Genomic DNA, 22,480 nt, shown 5'->3' on the forward strand with positions numbered 1-22,480 from the left:
TGTGTGTGTGTGTGTGTGTGTGTGTGTGTGTGTGTGTGTGTGTGTGTGTGTGTGTGTGTGTGTGTGTGTGTGTGTGCGCCGTCTCCCCAGCAAGTAGCTGTCCAGTGGAGAATTACTCACAGTAACAGGTTCCTCTGAGTGGATTGCCAAGGTAACGGTTTTCTGAGTCACATCTGCAGTGCCGAAAACAGAGAGGAGAGAACAAGATGAAGACGAGCGCGAACAGATTGAGCGCAAGAATACCTCTTATCAGGAGCCGCGTGTGAGGCGCCAAGTGCCAGCGCATTAGCTCCTGCTGTTGGCGCTTCATCAAGTCCCTTGCATCTGATAGTTTGTAAAAGTTAATGGAAGTTTTGTTTATCAAAGCGGCACAGTGACATGCGGCAAAAACTTTCAAAAAAGTTGATTCACCCGATCACAGGAAGCGGCGTCAAAAAGTAACGCACCAAGTTTTAATCCCTCGAAAATCCTTTAAGCAAACACAGAATATGGAAATGAGTTCTTTACTTGATTGTTTAAGCCTAAACTGAGAAGGGAAAGCCAAATCAAGAGCCCCCACTGATCAAGGTGAGTAATTTAAAAGATAGAATCTGATAACGTGGTAAACAATCATGTTTCAGAGATACACCACTAGAATTGAGAGATTGCAAAAGTTTAAAATAATCCAGACAAAGCCCGCGGCGGGTTTCTCTCGGGTTTCTTAAGCCAAGATTTCACAACTTGGATTCCATTCCTCAAAACGCTCACAGCACAACTTGTTTATTTTGATTGCTAAATGGCTGTCCCGTTACTTTTAATCCTACCCTCAATTCCTCAACTCCTCAATCCGTGCATTTAGTGAAACTCGGAAACAAAGGAAGACGCTAGAAATCCTCATAAAAACATGTTTTTGAAAGTTGTAAAAGTCTTTCCCCGTTGTTCCCGGTGAGCTCATCAACGGTAAGAAAGTGAAAGTGTTTGTTAAAGATGAGAAGTGGGACGGTCCAGGAGGTCACTCGGGTCATGCAGTCCACTCACACTGCTGCACTTTCATCGGTTGAGTGTTTCCACCCAGCAACGGCGTTGTTGTGGCATCAGACAAATAGTTTGACTTTTAAATGAAGTGCTGCCAAGCAAAATAATTCGTGAGCATCCAGAGTGCCATCAACTGTGGCGTGCGAGTGTGTGTGTGTGTTGTCAGGCTTGTGGCTTTCCAACGGTCTGTTGTGATGTGAAGGAACAGACGGTGTGCTCACTGAACAACTCAGTGCCAAGTAACTAAGTATCTATACTTCCTGATCCAACCACAATTAGATGTTTTAGGCATTGAGCATTTTTCATGAATCAATTTTTTTGGGTTTTAACTCCTTACATTTAAAACACAAATAACTATTTTGCCTTCCCTCCTCATTCCGGCTCCTTCCCTGGTTTCAACCTTTGTGAGGACGTTTCAGTGGCGGAAACAAGTCACACATACTAAAACTGCAGAGGTTAAAGAAGGAGAGGGTTCAAGGTACATTAATAGAGACTGAATGCCAAGACCTCCTGTTCTGGGATCAATAATAAAGGTTGTTCTCAAATAAATAACAACTTGGAAGGAATTGGTTTGTATCAAGTCCAGTTAAAACTTTTGTTTTCATCTCAAAAATAGTTTAGTTCTGGACCTGAAACTATGACACAAGTTCAATTATGAACCGTGTCATTACTAATGACTGAGCTGCTTCATCCATGCGGACTAAAAAGGTTTAAAATACATTAAAAAAAGAAGTATTGTGCATCAATAAAGATAAAAAGTAATTTAACTTTCATACATTTCAGACCCTATAGAAGTTAAATCAGTACTTTTACCAGCCTGTCATGTTAACGCAAGTATTTGTATCGTTTCTTTTTGTTTTTTTTCTCTCCTAAACTTTCCTGCACTTTAATCGTCAACATTTCACGCCGAACTTCACCGTCGTGGCTGTTGAGGAGCAAACAAGCTGATCGATGTCACACTTGTACTACAGCTGAAAAAATAAGGTGAAAGTCCAAACCTTCAAGATCTATTCTTGTGTTTTAGCAGTTGTGTAATCTCACAGACAACCAGTTGAACTTGTTACAACGAGAATATCATAGGCGGCGTTGATGAGTCGGTGGATGTGGTGGTAGTGGGGGGGTGGTGGTGGTGGTGGTGGTGGGGGGGGGGGGGGGGGGGGGGGGGGTATCAGGCCAAATGAGAAACACGGACGCCACTGAGGAGGAGGAGGAGGCTGTTAGTGATGTGACATTGAACGGGGATGACTCCCCGTCTAAAAATAATTTGGCAGCCGTTGTTTTGCAGCGTTTAGGATACGCAAGACATCAATGCGTCGAGGAAGGAAAAAAAAAATGTAAAAAGCCCGTCAGATGAGGGTGGGTGTAACACAGCCAACGTCTTTCAACACCCTAAACATCACCTGGGAGGAAAAACCATCAACATGCAGGGAAAGCGTAAAAAAAGCTCATTTGCTAAACTATGACCCAGAGATATGTTTTAAGTACAGAACAGCTTTAATTTGCTTTAATGCTAATATATTGTAATGTGTGATGCTGCTCACAGCTGTCGTACTGTAGCGGTTGTTAGGACTCCCAGACACTCACAAGCACATTCAGACTGATGGAGATGGATGGTAAATCTTTATCCAACCTGCTAATCTTGAGGAACGAGGCTCGCTGCTCTGAATGATCTCACAGGGGCGGCACACTTTGCAGGGATGGAGCCGGCTCCGGCACTCTAATGTTAAACAGGCAAGGGCAGGCGAGAGTGCACTTTCACCACGGTACAAAGGACAGAGGACAAATGGCGCCACAGGCTTTTGAACCTCACAGAACATCACTCCCGGGGCGCTTCCACTGCATGGCATTTGCAACGGGCGAACTGCACACGGCGCCCGGCACGCTCGTCGGTATAATGCAGCTCTTCTGCACTGTATCTTAATTTAATCTACACTTGCATGCATCCGTGCACACATCTGAACTTCAGGCAATCCCCCTGCACAATATCTTAATTTGATCTACACTGGGCTTGAACCTTTGTATGTGCACGCTCTGATTTAAGAGACGAAACCTAAACACACACACACCAACAGGGGGGGGGTCTTCCACAGACACACACACACACACGTACAGACAGGCTGAAGTTGACACGCACATGTATGAACTCTCAGAGCTTCGCGTCCTGAATACTGGATGCATTCAAATGAGTGCTATAACAGGAAAATGTTCCCTCACTCACCACTGCTACGCAGCGTATACCTCATCAATTGTTTTCAAAAACAATTTTATTCTGCACTGATGCATCTTTCACTTCATTAGTGCTGCTATTATTTGGAGGTCCTAATGGAATAGATGGGGGGGGGGGGTTGTGGTGCACGTGTGTGCGCCAGCGTGCAAGTGTGCCATGTTGTACATTGCAGAAACCACACGGTACCCTTGTGCAGAGGTCTTTGTTTGAGGGTCACTGCTGGGGACGGTGGGAGTGAGGGGCTGACAGTGCCTGGGGAAACACCGATTGCATGTAACGAGAACCACAAATTACACGACAAAAAAAGAAAAAAGGACATTCTTGTAAACCTGAATCATTAGGCAGGTTGGAACGTGGAGGCCGCATTTTGATTTTGAAATTGAAGAAACCACACACTGGCCTAATTACGGTCTGCAAATTGGTTTGATTAAACAACACATTCTGGAGGTTTATGATGTTGGCTGGATTCTGAGCTGATAATCAGTAATGGGAGGTAGGAACAGTCCCAGAGCTGGCTCCAGAGCTGAATGGGCACATCCTCCCTCTATGGCTGATGGCAATTGGCCTGTCTGTGCTGGTCTGTTCAGAACACAACCCCCCCCCACCCCCACCACCCACCCCACCCATCTGATTCTGCTGGTTAGGAAATGCACTGCCTTCCATCTGGTACCAGAAATCAATCCGAGATTCCTTTTCAATTGGGCAACGTGTCATTTATCTACGGCCTAATTTGACAGAAACGCCTCGTTCTCTTCCAGCCCGCCCTGCCTGACATCCTCCGTGTTCTTCTCAGGTGTATTGTCAACATTTGCTGACTTTTTTGGACCACAAGCAGCCTGGAAATGAACATGTCCACCATTAATCTACGAGGCAAAGCCAACAACTTTGCTTGAAAATGTTATTAAAAAAATAAAAAAAATATGGAGGGGGGCATTAACAAGAATGCGGTTAATGACAGGAAAAACCAGGCAAAACTTTTGCTTGTTTACGAGAAGACTCTGCCCGGTGTCTCTCAGGGTGTCAGGACTACTGTATGTCACGTTGATGACTAACATTTAGTCACTGTGTTCAGCGAGAATTCGTCTCAAGTGAATCAGTGTGACGTGCCAGAAAACAGTCTAAATTTAAAATGATATTTGCCTGAAGAATTTAAATGACTATTGGGGGGGGGGGGGGGGAGCTGAATTTTCAGAGATGATGCAGTGTCGATGTTCGGTAGGGGGCGAGAGGCAGGGAACAATAACAGCATTGTGTGTAGGCGTGTACACACAATGCGTGCTCATGTTTGCCAGTGACCCCCCCCCCCCCCTCCCCCCCTCCCTCCATAACTCTTACTGCATTAGGGTTATTAAAAACAGTGTCCGCTCTGCTTTTACCCGAGAAAGCAGACAGCTAAGAGGAGATGGTCCTCCCACACTGCTGGAATCCAGCTGTGTCAGCAGAAAATCCCGGAGGTGGCGTTTGCGCCGGCCGATCGCGTCGTTTTCTTTACGCCACCTGGTCATTAGCATCCAGCATGAGCCTCCACTCCAGAAGAAGCAGGGCTGCTTGTCAGTGGTCAGAAATCAATGCTCATAACCACGTCAGGAGAATAATGAATCACTGCAGTGAATTAATCACATAATGATAAATCACATTACATAATTAAAACAAAAGGAGGTTACTGAAAGTCAGACGGAGTCATTACTCAAAATCGGATCAACTTAATTTTGATTTAATGTCGATATGCTTGCTTTTTAGTGCCTTCTTGAGTCATCTCTGACGGCGCTCCGGCCACCACCGAGTGAGCCGCTAGAGTCGGACGCTCAAACAAAACTACCGATCTCGTCCGGGGGAGGAAACCTTATTCAATACATCTGACATGCGAGGGCTTTCTTCTGCAAAAACTCACGCACCATTCCGGTCATTAACCTACCACCACTTCGACTTTCTGTAATGTGCAAAGAGGTCATAATATCAGTCCCGTACACCCTCCCATCGCTCAGTAGCATCTTCTGAAGCGAGTCGAGTGTCATTATACAAACACTTCATGGGTTGTAGCAGTAGACTTCCAGGAAGCTGGAGATTCAGGAAAAAGAGGGACAGAAAATCCCTGACTTATGTCCAGTATTGGCTCTTTATTGGTGTAAAGTCTGCATGTTCTCCCCGGTATCCTCCCTCGGCCCAAACACCTCCTCTTCACTTCTAAAATGCATGAATGCGAGTTTGTGTTTGACAATGGCGTCCTGTCCAGGGCGCACCCTGCTTCACCTCCCAGGACTCGCTGTGTGGAAGATGTACGGATAGAAAGCTCCAGCAGCTGAGAATGATTGATTTCGCATTGAAAATAATTACACACCACCAGCAACACATTCAGAATTCAGATCTTATTTATCTGGTAGAATCTCAGACTCTTCAAAGGTTCTATTGTTTTTTTGTATTTTTCCCTCCTCCTTTACACTTTTTGAACACACCGGCTTTGTTGGCTATTTGGTAGGGGTAAACTTTTATATCTTTTTATATCACCTCTGTATTTTACCGAGTGTTCATCTGACAAGCAGCCAATGAGGTGTTCAACCAACTCCACTATTTTCCTTCAACTTAAATGTCAACTGCATACTGGGGTGTTAATGGAAAGCTCTCTAAAGATCGTATAACTTCATTTCTGATTACCCAATGCCAGTGAAACATTTTAGACCAGGTTTGGGATTATGAAGCCATATTGGGTTTTTTTAAGTCACGAAAATGCACATACTGGTTTATTTTAAGGTGTGTGTGTGTGTGTGTGTGTGTGTGTGTGTGTGTGTGTGTGTGTGTGTGTGTGTGTGTGTGTGTGTGTGTGTGTGTGTGTGTGTGTGTGTGTGTGTGTGTGTGTGTGTGTGTGTGTGTGTGTGTGTGTGTGTGTGTGTGTGTGTGTGTGTGTGTGTGTGTGTGTGTGTGTGAACATGTGGCTGGGGTACTCACAGCTGGCACTGGTCTCCTTTGATCCCCTTGGTGGTGCAGAAACATTTGCCGGTTAACACCTGGCACACACTTGCATGTCCATTACACTTGCAGGCTGAAAGAGGATAAAAAGATTTATTTATTTATTATAATTTTTTTAAAAGAGCATAAGGAAGACTGAGTTTGATGAAGAGAAAACACAGGTGGGGACATAATTGATTAGTACGACCAAGATTTACCCAAAATATGTCTATGATATGGAATCAAAGTCCAACATCTGAAACACGTCGTCCACAAGGTTGAAATGATGCCAGAAGTTTCCCGAACATATGTCCCAGCAATTGACTTTTCCAGCTTTTAAGCACTAAACGAGCAACTTTTCAGTTTGTCCACTTATTTTCTTTTTTCTTTTTTCTTTGCCAAGTTGGGTGACAATCACAGAGGAAACAGTTATTGATCTGGGTGAGATGATAAACAACTGTATTTCTCAAAAGGCCAATCTGAACTTCAAAGATCAGAAACATGAAGGAGAGCCCCCCCCCCCCCCCACCACCACTGCTCACCCATCGTCTCAACCCCCAGATAAGAGTCTGTAATAGCTGCGAGGTGTGTGCGTGTGTGTGTGTGTGTGTGTGTGTGTGTGTGTGTGTGTGCGTGTGCAGCGATAGATGTGTGAAACTTGAGTGAATTGGTTGTTTGAGTGCTTCTAGTGTGTCAGCCTTTCAGGTTTGCATTTGCGGGATGGAAAGTGACCCATTCCTTTCAGTTGACTGTGCTGCACAACACCCAGAAGGTTTATTACTGAAGCGCCAGTGGACCTTCCACCCCCCTGCCTCCCAGAGTGCCAAGTCCCCTCAATCTCTGCACATTTCACAACATGCTACATTTGAATATTCCAAGCGCCTGAAATGGGTTTTGTTTTTTTTCTTCCCCCCCTCCCAGTGTTCTCACACATACACGGCTCGTTATTGACAGCCGGTGACGCAGGAATCCAATGGTACCACGAGCACGTCGCGACGAGATGAGACTCACGGCCGGACCGGTTGAGCGGAGTGCTTGTTAAGAACACCGATGAACTGCCGTCACCTCCCGAGCATGGATGTATGCACATGTCATATTGACTTGGTGATTTGTGTCCCCGGGGCTCTGAAAGAGTGAATCCTCACAGACGCTCACCTGTGTAGTTTCACTTTACAGGTTACAGCCATCGCCCGTGCGAGAGCAGATGGTATGTTGGGAGTGTGACTCCCATGTCCGATGCTTCAAACATAAGCCTACATGTGATTTCCCAGGAATGCTGTTCATTTAAAAGAAGAACGAAAAAAAAGCGCAGGTACAAAGAACCTGTCTCAACAGCCTTTAATAAATGTGCAATTCATTTAACGGAAAGACAACTCGGACAGTTATCAGATACTAATACACTCATTTTACTTTTGATTTAAAGCCTGTTCCTGTGCGCTGTTCACACCCTTCCTCCATATTAAATTCCGTTGGCATCTTGAGCTACTGCTCAGAAAACAGCGATCCTGTATAAATTATGGGTTGCAGTCACTCAAGAAAATTTATTCTTCGCTGGGCAGGAGAGTGAGCTAATAAATCTGCTTCAAGCGCCATTCAAAGACTCACTCAAAACAGTTTACCGCGGAGAAAGAAACTGAACATCACACCCTGAAAATTAGCGAAACAATCAAAACAATTGCGTTGCATCTGTTGGAGTTGGTTGAAATGTGAATGTATGCGGCTCCCGGTGCCTTTCACCCATTCAATGCAAAATAAAGGCGGGAGACGCATAGCAGTCCTTTCTTTTTCCTCTAAGAGGCAAAATGCATCTCCAAGACAAGCACACTGACCTTCAGCTTCACCTGCAGTTCCCATAGTGCACCACATACGCTCAACATGCACTTGTTCATTTATGATTTGACATTTCAGTGCCTTTCAAGAGAGTGCAGCGGCTGAGCCAATAATGCACACACACACACACACACACACACACACACACACACGCACACACGCACACACACACACACACAAGCACCGAGACCTGGTAACTACTACTAATGCCTATAGTTGTTTTTCTATCCAACACTTTCTGAAACCAACACACTCAATATCATCAATCAAGCAGGACAATTTGGCAGAAATGCAAAATGATGTGCAACAGTGCCCTCTGTTGCTGTGATGCCTTATTGCAATGTATTTATCAACATGTACTGATTGAAATTCAATAGGTGGGTCTTCTGAAAGCTTGTTTATCACTTACACACAGCGGGTCTCTTCCAAAATAAAACAAGAGCACTGATAATTATATACATAGCACCGATGTCTCGTTTGGGAAATGAGTTGTCGGCGGGCTGGGGATGTGCTGACCGCGCCACCAAAAAACCACCGGGTTTCACACAATAACCAATGTGAAGCGGCGATGCGGCACTCACCCTGGCATTTGCCACCGTTGGTGGGGTCTCCATGGTAACCGGGCATGCAGGTCTCACAGTGCGGGCCGGTGGTGAGGTTACGGCACTGCTCGCACACGCTGCCGTTGGTACACGTGCTGTGGCCATTACACTGGCACGCTGCGGGGGAAACGGGGGGGGGGTTATGGATTAATGCAACAGCAGACGCCAAAGCTTCCATTCTGCCACAGCTGCTTTCAGCTGGGGCAAGTCCAGGCCAAGCAATCCGAGACAAGACAGGTGATTTTATGCCAACATGCCTGCGTTCTCGTCCGCCATCTGTCTGCAAGTCACAGAGGCACCTGTGAGTGATTTAACACCTACCGTTGTTGTTGTTGTTGTTGTTGTTATTGCTTCGGAGAAACGCAAGCGACCCATTAGAGCTGTCACTAACTTGTGTCTGCAGTGTCATATTAATTACCGTTTAATCAGACATGCCTGTTGAAATTTTTTTAATGGCTGCAACTTTTAATTAACCTGCAATAAATCTCCAATTGGAAATACAAATGTGTTAATTACCTTGTTTGTATTGTTGGTTTTCCCACCAAAGTGAACGAGAGGAGGTTCTAATTTTAAAGAAAGTCAACCCCTCGGTTGCAGTTTCTTGCATCAATACAACATAATCAAGGACAGTCAATGTCAACCTGCACAACCAACTATATCAGATAGTAAAGAGTGACATTGTGCTTTTTTTTTCTTCAACCCATATTTAGATAAATAGTCACTAAAACCTCTTCAAAGCTTCCTACATTTCAACTATGGCTTACATAAATGCACATATAAGCATATAACCAAACACTTAAAATTCTGAAATTAATATGAGCGGGTTGTAAAGACAGGCGCTCAATGAAAGCATTAAATGGCATACTAGTGTAAGGTTGCATGGAGTCAGCAGGGAGGGATTGGTTGCATAGAGAGGCTGTAACACGACCCCTTGCTTTTCAAACTTGAGCCGTAACAGTCAATGGGTAATAACAAGCTCTCACATAGATAAACTTACAACCCCTTGATGTGTAATTCAGTAAGCTGGACAGGAAGTGGATCACTCACCGGGGCAGTGGATGAAGGCCCACTCGTAGCCTTTGTCTTTGGGGCAGCTGCCTGGATCCAGGCTCATGTCGTGGGGCTGACCCGGCTGGCCCGGCTGACCCGGCTGGCCCGGCTGGCCGGGCTGACCCGGCTGGCCCGGCTGGCCCTGCTTGGCCAGCCTCTTCATGGGTCCACGGTACGAGCCCTCCATGCACAGGCCCTTCCCCGTGCTGCTGGGGTCGCCACACCAGCCGCACTCCGGCTGCTCCAGGCATTGGGAACACGTCCGGAGGCCAGAACAGTTCTGGGCTGAAATGGAGAAAAACATTTGAGACGTGTTGGAGGCGAGTTTTCTTGATTGATCTTTTACGCCACTTTATTCAGTGCGGTACCGAGATAAAGACACGAGAACATGCAAACTCCACACAGAAGGTTCTGCAACAGAACTTGGGTCAAGGGACATTCTCACTCGAAGCCAAGAGCACTATCGAGTACTGCCTGTCAAAACAACGCAATTCCAAGCTCATATGTAGCCATGATTTAACCAGCTCTCTTCAGTCAAGTTCTTCATTTAGAGCTTTGTTCAGTTAGCAGAGAATGGTGGCTTTCACGTGAAAACCAAATCTTTTCATTTTGGCAACGATTCCCAAAGCGGGATGCTCGGGGCTCCGTCTCCATGTAGCCATGTGCACCACGCCCAGGGTAAGTAGTTCTTCTGCATGTGCACGAATAGGTGGCAACTAAAAACAACGTTGGCCTCCAGGGTGTCTGTCCACACGAATGTCCGTGTGCTCCCCTTTTTAATGTGTATAGCATAAAGTTCTCCATGTAAATGTGTGTGGTTTCAGTACAAAAAAACAAAACAAACGACAGCACCAACTCGTGGCCCAACATGAAAATGACAATTTTCAGCATCTCCTTCATTTCTGTGTCAACCAACTTTGTTTTGAAAACGTTGCCATGTAGATGCTAAACTTTTCTGAAACCAAAACGCAAATTCGCAGGAATCTTCACTTGAAACGTTGTCGTGTAAACGGAGCCTTGGTTAAAATACTGAACCCCAAGTTAGTCCAAATGATGTACGGGCACCTTGATTGACTGCATGTTTTGTCTGATTCTTCTCACAGTTAAAAAAACAAAACAGAAAATCCTATTTCGGGTTAATTGGTGCGTTACTGCCTCCCTGCGTTCGCCCTGCGGTCGACTGCCTTTCTCCTTCCGAGGTGGGAGCGGATGGATTAAAAATTAAATAAAAACAGCAGCAAAAGTATATTATTTCCTCTGCTGGTAAACTCTTAACAGGGTACAGTTTTCAAGACTCTTCAATTGTAGGATTTACACAGACAGCTCCATTCATTTCTTTAGCTTTTACAGAAGCCGAGGATTAAGGAGCGCTAATGCGCTTTGCACTAGAACACAAATGGGTTATCTAGTGAGTTCAACAGATTTGAAAAGCAGATAAGAGGATAAGAACCCTAAGAAGAGAGTGTTAAACAGCTAATGGAGGCCACTGAACAAGACGGCGAATGTGTCGGGGGGGGTGGGGGGGGAGCCTGGTGGAAAAGTTTGTGATGTGAGCAGAACTTTCAACAAAGGGGATAAAGTACAACGTGTCAAGCGGTCCCGAGCTCTAAACTCTGCAACCCAAGAGCGCGATGCCGGGTTTTTTTTTTTCTTTTGTCAGCCGAAGAGACCAACGCTCACGGCCACTAAATTGTTTGGCAACTTTCAGCACCCGCTCGCCTGTCAGACAGACACTTCAGTGGAGAAAATGCCACTACTACTTTAAGGAGACAAACATTGAGTGCTTTTACCTCAGTTTATGTCAAACAAATCTCCAGCTACTCTGCTAATGGATGTGAAACCATGACAACACAAAAGCAATCGGCGCAAAGCAAGGCCATTTAAGTTTGTTTAGATGACAAGACATAAGTGGTGGATTTCTCAGGAACATACCATTCTTAAAAAAAAAAAAAAAAAAAAAAAAAAGCAGCTGGATGAGCTTTGTCTTGCCACAACACAAAAGCGCGTCGTAACCTGAAATCTTCGACGAAAATCAAACTCCACATCTTTCATTTGTGCTTTGACAGACAAATCAATATGTGGGGCTGAACGGCCAAAATGTGATAAATTGGATGTTGAATACAGCGGCGTCGGTACCGAAAAATAAAAATAAATAAATCGCACTTTATCCATCGTTCCCAGTTTTTATTAGCTGAACAAATACAATATCTGTGCCTGGCTCCGATCCTCTCTGCAACACACTGCATTCATTTGTGGAGACTTTCAAAGTGGATTTGCAAATGCAAATGAGTCCAACTTCCACTTTTCACTTTCATGTCCCATTTCTCATTACATCAAAATGTGACTTTAGAGGTCAAACTCTACAAGATCAGGTTTTAGAAGATCGGTGTATTGTACATCCACTTTAAAGTCCCCTGTGGCTACAGCTGCTTAAATGTGTGTCTGCCGACGGCTTCGCGGCCTCCAAATTGTTATTCCTGGATTTCACAGACAGTACAAAGACTGCTGATCAACATGACAACCTTCAGTGTCTGTTTTACATATCTGAGAGAAATGCGACGCGAACAGCTTAACTCCGGGTCTCGGCATGCTTTGTGTCGCTCTGCGCCATCAACATATGACAAATGTTGCATTTAACCCTGCGAGCATGTGAAGTCCTCTATTCCTGTAGCTTCACTGGGTTTTCTGCACCGACGTGACGACTCCCGTTAACGTAGAAAGCCGTGTATAAAGTCAAACCAGGGCCTCGATGCAGTATGTCAGTATGCAAGATGTACTTTTAGCTGTTTTATGTCGACAGATCCCAACAGCTGTTATCTATATCATCATATACTGTGAGTTTAGAATTCATCAAAAGAAAAAAAAAAGCTTGTGCAGTAGGAAAGTCTGGTTAAAATCCCTGGCTCAGGCCAACCCCCCCTCCCGAACCGTACACCAACAGTAGGATCGGTGGAAGGAGCGAACAAGCCGGGAAAAGACAGAATCAAAGAGTGTGGAAAACGCTGCGAGGTGAAAGGCAAAGTCAACTCAACCTTGCATGTTTAAAATTCGGTCTGAACTAAACGCAGCCGGAGGGGGTTTGCTTTTTTTCGGACCCGACATGATGAAACGGACAGACACTGTGTTTATGGCGCGGATGACCGTGTGTCTGGCTCGGGCCGTTTGATCCAGTCGGATACAGCCACATAGATAAACTGGATTATCAATTTGAAGGCTATACTGTAAAATGAAGAGTGTAGCGAGAAGCTATTACAAGCTTTCACAAAGTAAAAAAAATAAATAAATCACTACGAGCTTATTCGCAGCAGGCAATGATGTTACAAAGTTATTTTTTTTATAGGTTTGTAGTTTTAAATGCATTTATGTCGTGGACTCAGGACGAGGACGTGGATTGAAAAACTCAAGACTCAAGGCAGTGGTTGAAACTTTGCGTCAGACAGAGAAAACAAAGTGAGGAAATCGCTGAGAGGATTGAGAAGACGCCCTTCTCCGTCCTTCACGCCGTGAGGGACTCCAAACAAGACAAACATCCACGGTGAACCGCAGCATCTCTGTCTGCATTAGCCCCACACCGGCAGACACAAATGAATTAGGGACAGCACTCATGGGCTCCCTAAATTTGTTACCCGCTAAACTGATCAGAGATATTTTTACAGTCTGCCACAACAGTGGCTGGCGGCCATACATCACCAAGGCAGCACCAAGGCACCGGCCCGGCCGGCTACCTCGACCTTCAAGTGGAGGAGCCATCGAGTCAACTTGCTCCGACACGGGGGGAAACACTGCTTGACCTTTGTATGCGTCCGGCATTTAGGATGATCATTCCTGAACATCGTCATCTGGGGAATAACAATGTTAAAGTGTCTCCAGCAGGGCTTTGGTTTTGTGGCGTTCTCCTCTGGACTCTAAGTGTAATCTCAATTTCAACAGCCTGAACGACTTGTGACCCTTCACACCTGTTTATATGATAACTTAGAGGGATTAGAACCTTCAGGACTTCTGCTCTAAAGCGCAGACAGATGATGCAAACATGCACAATAGACATTACTTATAGGCTTCATTCAGATCATCGCTGAGAAGAGGACTGATGTATTGTTTTGAACTGGAGAAGCTTGTGACTGTATTATTAAAATACATTCGTGCTGTTGAAGTGGGATTATTTAACTTTTCGTTGGGATATTACAATGTATTTTGGCCGACAACCACCACAACAACATTCCCAGTCACAGGACCACATGTGTGCATTCCCACAACCCCCACACTCACTGTGGTATTTGCAATCTCTCCTTCTCAGCGTGAGACTTTGCTTAAACTACTTGGCTAATGGTATAGCCGGGTCAACAGGGAAATCTAACAGTTGGTGTGAGATTATACGCGGAAGTAATTGGCCATTACGATCCAAATAAACCTTCCGAAGCCAATCAACGGGAAAACCAATACGATTTCCTCCTCCGCCAGAAACACCTTCCACTTCAAGCCATTTTCCTCCCGGAACCTCTTTTCTCTCAGGTGATGAATATTGGCTGCTTACAGAAGGCCGATCTGGGAGAGCTTATTGCCAGCCGCCTTAATGCCAGACTTTAGACTTCAAAGAAGAATCAACTAGATTAAGTTCAGTAAAACATCCTTACCCACGCAGTCGGCGGTCTGCCACTCCAGACACTGGCCGTAGGGGAAAGAGATGACGTAGGCGGTGGAGTCGACGCAGCGCTGGGCGCTGCCGCACCACATGCACTCCATGGACTGACTCGTACAGTTGGCGCAGTTGGTGTGCAGCAGGCAAGGTTTCTTGCAGGACGGACGGGAGCTCTGATTGGGGTTTCCTGGACACCAGAACAATGGAAATGCATTTAAGATCTCATTCTCAAAGGCATCACATATTTTGTGTATTCATTCTGTTTATGTGCTCAAATTATGGGGATGAAATCAAGAACGTGCATACAAACATTCAGGTGAAGGCATTTTATGTTTGGTTGAAGGGTTAAAGTTCAGGTACGTAGCTTTGTTTAAAGTGAGCTTGCAGGAAATGAACAGTGAGCGGAAGGGCAAGTCGACATTCTGTGCACGAGTGCTGACTATTATTTACAGATGAGTTTAATGCAAATTAATGTCAATTAATTTAAAAAGTTCCCTGGAAGGATGATGGTCCCTTGTCACTGTGATCGGAGACTTTCACAACCAGACACACGCATGCGTTGTTTAAAAATTTACTTAATTTCACTCTGCTTGGCACTTACACGTGGAAATATGGTGTCGGATCACAATTATGGACAGTGGGAGTGTGTGTCCAGGGTGCGGTGGAGGCATAAGTACTGTCTCCACTGCTGAGGGCAACATATGTGAATGTATATTTATTTCTGTCGTGGGGTAAAGTATATTTACATACTCACATTTCAGTTACGTTTAGGTTATTGTTAGGATTAGTCAAGTAGTAGCCAAGTAATTCTGCAGGAAATGTATAGAAATTGATGTATTGTCTCCATAAAGCATTGAAATGTGTGTCTCACCAGTTGCTTTTTCACAGATGAGGCCATGTGCAGTGGACGTGCACGGATTGGCCCTCAGACCCGACACCTGTGGCTCCTCCAGGTAGGCGCAGAATCCAGAATCGCTGGGCTCGCCTGGCAGCCAGCGCAGGCTGCTGTTGGTGAAGGGAGACATGTCCTCCCAACCCCAGTACGACACGTTGATCTTCCTCAAGCCCACCCATGGAGACAACCGCTGTGGACACAAAGCGAAAAGGCTCAACACACTGGCATTTAAATACTAGTTTAAAAAAAAAAAGAAATGTACTAAGTGTGGCTCCTTTTTCTCTGCAATTCTGCTATTAAACAAAAAAAAAAAAAGAGAGAATGGATATCAGTTACACTGCCAAAGATGTCATTAAAAGTCTGCTAAAAACAATTTCACAGATATGATTACTTATTTGCCTTCAGGAATCAACTTTTAATGTAATGGGGAAATGATGCTGGCGAGGGTCTGCTCAGAACAAACAGCCCAGTTTCAACACAGCAGACTGACGGCAAATGGTGTTCTCCTGAATACAGGAAGGCGTGACCAAACTAAGATCCACCAGTAGGTCCGTCTGTCACTGCGGGAAACGTTTAACGTCTGTGAGGGACAAGAAGGTGAGCATTTGTCCAAGAGCACAATCCAACCATTCCATTCAAACTGAATGATGAGCCTGCTACTGTCAACTGGCTCATAATTGAGATCTGGTGAATATACATCCACATTATGAGGCCAAAATAGAACTACAAGACTCTCCAAGCTCAGGGAAACATTCGCTATTTTTTCCTTCACCTTGTCTTGTTCCTGGAGCTTCTTGAGCTCCTCGAGGACAAAGTCCACTTGTTTGGAGGTGGTGAGCGAGGCGATGTTGCCGTTGAGGTTCTTGCAGTAGTGCTGGGCGTTGTCGTAGCTCTCGCGGCTGGAGTTTATCCTCAAGCAGGCCTCGCCCACTTGGGTCCAGCCCTCACTACAGTGCTGGGCTGAAGGGGGGGGTAGAGAGAGGGAGAGAAAGGTGGTGGTGAAATCATTACTCTCTTAGCATTTACAGGGCGGCAGGAGAAATTCTTTGAAGTCAATATTTGAAATCACTAACTGAGACTGTTAGTTAAACACTGCTGAAGGGGGAGCGCCATACCCCGGGTGAAACGGCTGCAAACGGAGAGCAAAGCAAGCATCAGAAATCACAGGGGAAGAAAGATTTAGGGCGGTATGTGTGTGCGTGTGTGTGTGTGTGTGCGTGTGCGTAGCTGATTTTGCATGCGTGTAATTGGCACCGATTTGCTTTAAATGTATGCAGTGTGTGTGTCTGTGATGATTAACTTACATTCAGGCATTAGAAATTTATGTACAGGCCACACAAACACACGCACACACACACACACACACACACACAAGCAGGTGCATATACACATTATTTGCAGCTCTTACTGCACTCCCCCCTCAGGCGACAAGGCTTCATGAACTGAAAATTATGGAAAAAGTGACAGCACTATTTCTCCAAATTCAGCCGGCGTCAACATCAACAACAGGGGTGCAGGTGGGGTGGGGTGGGGTGGGGTGAGGAGAGGCAAGTTGGTGCGAGGTAAACTAAATGCACTGCCAGGTCTGATAAACAACATCAGGGTGACATCTTGAAAATGCATCTCTACACTCGGCAGATCGTGTTTAAACCGCAGCCAAAGGAGGAAACAAAAACGCCACGCGTTCGATCATTTTTAAGGTCAGCAAAAAAACGACAATCACAAAAAGATTTGATTCACATTCGGTTCTTAAATCGATCAAGTGAGGACAACTCTGTGGAAATCAATGAATGTCTGTGTTAATATCCCCTTCAACTTGAGACGTCAGTGGAGCTGTTCATTACAGAGAACGCTGTCATTAATGTGAATGTTTCCCTCATTTATCATCCAGTCCTCAAACGGTATCTCAAAACTTAATAATATAAGTATAATGCAACATCTTTGTTTAGTTTCAGTTCTGATCTGTCGGATTCAAGATTAAGCCATTTTTTAATACGAACGAGTGACGGAGGTGGTATCAATGAAATTTAACAAGCAAAATTAGATGTACATTGAGAAAAGGCTTTTAGACTGGTCGATCATGGCTAAAAGGATTTCGTCAGCTAATTGCTCTAAATGTGACTGTTACCTTGAAATTTCCACAATAATTATAGACTCAAGCAAAACCCTGAAGCATAATTTTAGGAAATTAAGCCTTTTTTTTCCCCTCTCCATTTAATGTGCATAACTACAATTGGTGTATACTGGACTGTCGCCCAGTTCAGCTCTAAAACACTCTAAAAAAAGTATTAATTTTTTTTATTGGATAAGGAATTGTCATCGCTTTAGAAATCCTACCAGCACATGGATATTTTGAAATGGAAGGTGGCGTCGTCGTGAACATCGCCCCACAGTGAGATTATTCCCAATTTGAATAGTGTGGAAGTTCTTCCAGTGTAATTGTTCATCTCTCTGCGATGGACCAGCAACCTGTGCAGGGTTGAACCTTGCTTTCACCCATTGTCAGTTAAGATCCACTTCCTGCCCCCAGGACCCGAGAGCAGTATAGAGGCTGGATGGACGCTATGGAACCAGCCCCGACAGCTCTATCTCGAAATACAAGCACCATATTGAGACTAACAAAGACAACAAAAAAAAAAAAGTGTGAGTTTTCCCTTCACCAGTCCTTGACTGTATGTGTGCATGTGTGTGTCAAACGAGAAACCAAATCCAAAGCCTTCAGTGTGATTGTAGCGTACAAGAATACGCCTGCTGGGCCCGACGTGGAGCTTACCAGGCAGAGCGTGGCACTGAGAGTGGTTCTGGTCCCACTGACAGTTGAGATTCAGCGAGCAGCTCTTGCAGTTGGCCAGCTTGCTGCACACCTGCTCGTTCCGCACTGGACACTCGGTGAAGTTCTTCACGTTCTGCCACATGAGAAAGACACACACACACAAAAAAAATTATTTTGAGAAAGACACTCATTCAGAGAGTATAAAGAAATATTGCACAAAAAAAAAAACCTTCTTCCCTCCAAAACCCTCCGCTCAGAAAATCTCAGGGAGACCGTGTGTGTGTGTGTGTGTGTGTGTGTGTGTTTTTCTGGAAGCCCAACGTTAAACAGCAGTGCTTTGGTGCCCCCTGTTGGAGAACTCACAGATGTACAGTTGCTGGAGGCGGCGATGCACTTCTTGTCATCACACCACTGGCAGCCGTTGGTGTTGGCCGTGCAGCTGGCACAGTCCGAGAACCTGTAGCACCACTCGTCCACCGTGACTACAAACACAGGGGGAGAGGCAGCGTTTGGAGGGAGTGGTCTGTGCGCACAGATAGTCGAAACACAAACCCGGCTTGGGCCACAGAACAAGTCAGGGTTTTAGCAGGCGGAGGGTTTTATGCGCGAGTCAACTCTGAAACTTGAGGCTTTTCCTCACCAGCTTTGGCGGGGCAGAACGGGGCAGGACTGAGGCTGCCGTCGGCCATGCTGGGTTCCCAGGGGACGCAGCGGCCCCTGCTCCAGATGCAGCGAACCCCGGGCCCCGCCCTCTCGCAGCCGTCCTGTGCCGAGAAGGCCCGGCAGCTGGGAGGTCGATACACCAGCACGTCGTTGAGCAGCACGCTGGAGAAGCCCCCAAACACATACATGGACCTGGTGGGGGACAACAAAGGAGAAAAAGCAAGAGCTGAAAGCACTGTCGCTATTTCTTGTATGGTGTGTGTTGATTTATTTATACAACGGCTCCAGGCGTCATCAACGGGGCCGAAACATCACCACCGGATCAAACTAAACAACACGCGACCACAAACTGAGACTTGGAAGCAGATTCCACCATCTGTCCAGTGTGCACAATTCCACATCCAACACTCACCCATTGCTGACCACAGCAGAATGACCAAAGCGGTTGACATCCCGGTGCAGATTCGGTTTTGGCAGGACTTTCCACTCGTCACACGCTGAGGGGGAAAAAAAACAAGGCAGTGTGAGTAAGTGACTTGGTTTTCCACTGTTTTTAAATCCTAAACTGTGAACAAAATCAGCCAGACTGCAGCAGAACGTGGCCCAAATCGGATTTTTTTTTTTTTTGTCCCTTGGTGTCTTTCCGCAACTTTTCTGGCAAACAAGCGCACGTGACAAAAGGAATTTGTATTGTAAATCAGATCTGAGCCACAGATCTGGTAAATGCTTCATTAATTCTAATGTGGCCAATTCTTCTATTCATCCGAGTTGGTAAAGATCAATGAGGGCAAAAATCATTACAACACAATGTACATAAAAACTCAAATCCAGCCAATCGCACACTGGCTGCAGGCTGTATGAATAAAACACCGCAAACATGTGCACCCACTGCCTTACAAATGACCTTTCTCAGAAATCCTGGTCTTTTTCCAAGTCCTCTCAGTCTAATAACTCCTTGAAAAACAATCAATGCACATTCACTTTAGTGGTTTCCACCTTTGATTTCAGACACAAAGTGTTCTTCATGTGAGATCTTGTTTATGTTTGTCAGTGGGAGCAGGTCGTGTCAGGACTGAGGCTCTGACAAAAGTTCTATTTATAAATGAAAGATCGACAAACCACATAAAAAACACAAATCTGACTGAGCACTAGGACAAGCAGTTTTTTTTCTCCATCTGATTTTCAGTGAATATTTCCAAGTATAAACGATTATTAAGCCACAAACTGGAAGAAGAAAAAAAAAAAGAAAAGCATTGTGGCACTATTAAAATCCAATGTAATTCAAATTAAAATTGACCAGCCAAAACGTTGTATCTAATAATAGCCTAAAAATTGTATTCATCACCAATTCAACACCATTAAGAAGTTAATGTGTTTTGTAGCATATGAACTAAAAGGTTTCCAATACTAATACTTGTCATTGTGTGAGTTAAAGAGAGGCTAATGAAAATTAAAGAAAAAAAATTACTTGAAGGTAGTCCAGTGATTATTCCATTAAAATCACAATAACACATGTTAATGGACAAGTGAAGCTACAAGACCTCAAGCTTGAATAATTTACAATTCCCAAGGAATTCCTGAAGCTTGTCAGCTTCACCCGAAGACATTGTTGCTTCAACTGATGTGTTAACGTGATGACAAAGTGACAAGAACACATAATTCCTCCCTCGTGGCGACGCCTACCGATGTCGTAGGCGAGGAAGTCGGCGGAGAAACACTTGGCGCCGTTGCTGAGCGACGTGTCGTTGTGCGTGTTGCCGCCGAAGACGAGCAGGGTGCCGCTGAGGAGCGCGGCTGAATGCAGGTACCGTGGAAAGCCGCTTTCTCTCAGAATGAACCTGGAACGCACGGAGGAGGGAGGGGGAAGGAGGGGGAAGGAAGGGGGGGGGTCAAGGGCGACTGTAAGGCGGCGGCGTGTAACACGGGGTGTCACACTGCCTCTGGGATGCATAATGAAGGAGGCGAGCGGAACGGGAAGGTGTTGATTCACCATGTCCGTGTGTTCACGTCGTATCGGTAGAGGTCGTCGACGAGGCCGTATTTGTTTGCGGGCAGAGCTTTGTAGCCGCCGTGAACGTAGACGCTGCCGCTGGCGCCGTCGTAGGTGCTACTTTGGCCGTAGCCCCCCTGGGGAATGGCGCCGCTGGTCTCCGGCACCAGCCACGTGTTGGACCCTGTTAACGAAGCACGGAGGCAAAAACCTTTAAAGACCCCAGTCTGCCAATAAAAACGCTATCAAATGTGTGATGGCTCGTCACGCATTCAATAAAAACACACACGCAGCTTTGCATTTTCTCTCTTCTACCGCGGTGGCGTGTAACTCACATGCTCGTGAAAATGTCAATCTGATCTGGAACATGACCCCCCTCTACTTTAAGAGTACCACAAATCAAATAGCACTCAGAAGTGACCTGATTTAAGAAAAGTATCCTTGAAGAAGAACACAATCTCTTCCCATTCAGTGACAAGAATGAAAACATCCTTGATCCATTTTATTTTAGCTTTCTTTCAAAAACAGAGTGTCAGGGGTGGCAACATTACTTTGCTGTGTGCACTTCATTTTCTGATGTCTTCCCTTTTATTGTATTTATTCTGATAGCTCACAACAAAAGAGAAACATGCTGCAGTTCTTCTTAGTTGTTGGATCCACAGCAAGTTCCATTACAGGTTTAAACATTTTTTTAGAGATATTCCTGGCGAATAATATCCTGGTAACTGAGCGAAATTAAAATTAAAACTTGTCGATGAAGCTTACTATCAACTGTCAATGTCGTGCTGTGTTCAGGCTCAACGTATTATATCAACTGCTTAAAGTCTTGACTTTCCACACAGGAAAAGGGAAGGCAAATGTGAGAAGGTCAATGTTGTATGTTATCTTCCAAGACCAGGTGGGATTACAGCGTCGCAGGGTAAATGATATCAGGAGCCTTTGTGTGACGAGGAGCCACGTTTACATGGCCCCCAAAGCGTCAGGACTCCCAGTCCATTTTCTCCTGGGACTTGGGAGTTTTAAAGTTGAGAGTCGCCCGGAATAACAATCCAAACTCCATCGTCAATCCATACGAATGTCCGTGTTCTCGCCATTGTTAATGTTTATAGCGCATTTCGAGATGTCATTTTTTTTTCCCTGTCAAAGCCTATATGGTACTTTGTTTTAATCTATGTAGATAAAAGCGCTGACAAACTCCGCTGATGAAAAACCGCAGTCCCACGGCTCTGTAGCTCCGACTAGTGGCAGGCAGCGGCATGACGGTAGCGCGACTCATACAGGGATAAAGTTCCTTTGACACCACGACGACAGACTGAAGGAGGCATCATTTCTGGTTTTCTTTTCTGAAAACTAGGGTTTGAAAATGATGATGCACACAGAAAAGCCACAAATGCCATAAACGCAGTGCAACCTTTCCGTTTTATGTTAATAGGCTTGAAACCCTAATAGCAATATTTCAGGTGGCGACAAGCGAACATTTAATCATTTATCTGACTAATTGTACACATCCCAAATTAATACTGCCATTCGTATTCAAAGCCACACTGCCTGCTGCGGCTGATTACTTGAGGCGTGTGCTATATTAGGAAACGATTTAAAGAAATAGCACCAGCTTCTCCAAGCTTCAAGTAACGACAAACTGCAAATTGAAGCTGCTCCAAACATCTCACGGATTTGCAGCACAATCGTTTATTTGTAGAGTCATCTATGAGTCAAGACAGATCCAAGCAATATTTTTTGCGGCTATATTATTCTTTTTTTTTTTTTTTAAATGAAAGCTCATTTTAAGCTACGCGAGGGTGCAAGTAAACACCTTTTACATCAATGTGGCGAGTGCAGTGTGAACATTGGGGGAAA

At 45.1% G+C, this 22,480-nt stretch overlaps 1 protein-coding gene across 1 annotated transcript in view; it reads right to left on the reverse strand.

Moving 5' to 3' along the window:
• The window catches only part of atrnl1b (attractin-like 1b), a 70,968-nt gene that overhangs the window by 38,502 nt on the left and 9,986 nt on the right, over positions 1-22,480 (reverse strand). Inside the window, exons 9-21 of the mRNA XM_080517428.1 lie at positions 20,624-20,807; positions 20,317-20,471; positions 19,046-19,130; positions 18,611-18,825; positions 18,334-18,452; positions 17,971-18,103; positions 15,970-16,157; positions 15,174-15,387; positions 14,298-14,489; positions 9,664-9,951; positions 8,596-8,733; positions 6,185-6,278; positions 121-173 (exon numbers count right to left, since the gene is read on the reverse strand). Of these exons, the coding sequence (XP_080373554.1) occupies positions 121-173; positions 6,185-6,278; positions 8,596-8,733; positions 9,664-9,951; positions 14,298-14,489; positions 15,174-15,387; positions 15,970-16,157; positions 17,971-18,103; positions 18,334-18,452; positions 18,611-18,825; positions 19,046-19,130; positions 20,317-20,471; positions 20,624-20,807 (2,058 nt within the window). The remainder of the gene's footprint in view (positions 1-120; positions 174-6,184; positions 6,279-8,595; positions 8,734-9,663; positions 9,952-14,297; positions 14,490-15,173; positions 15,388-15,969; positions 16,158-17,970; positions 18,104-18,333; positions 18,453-18,610; positions 18,826-19,045; positions 19,131-20,316; positions 20,472-20,623; positions 20,808-22,480) is intronic.

This window comes from Blennius ocellaris (genome assembly GCF_963422515.1).
Source record: "Blennius ocellaris genome assembly, chromosome: 21".
Taxonomy (NCBI): domain Eukaryota; kingdom Metazoa; phylum Chordata; class Actinopteri; order Blenniiformes; family Blenniidae; genus Blennius; species Blennius ocellaris.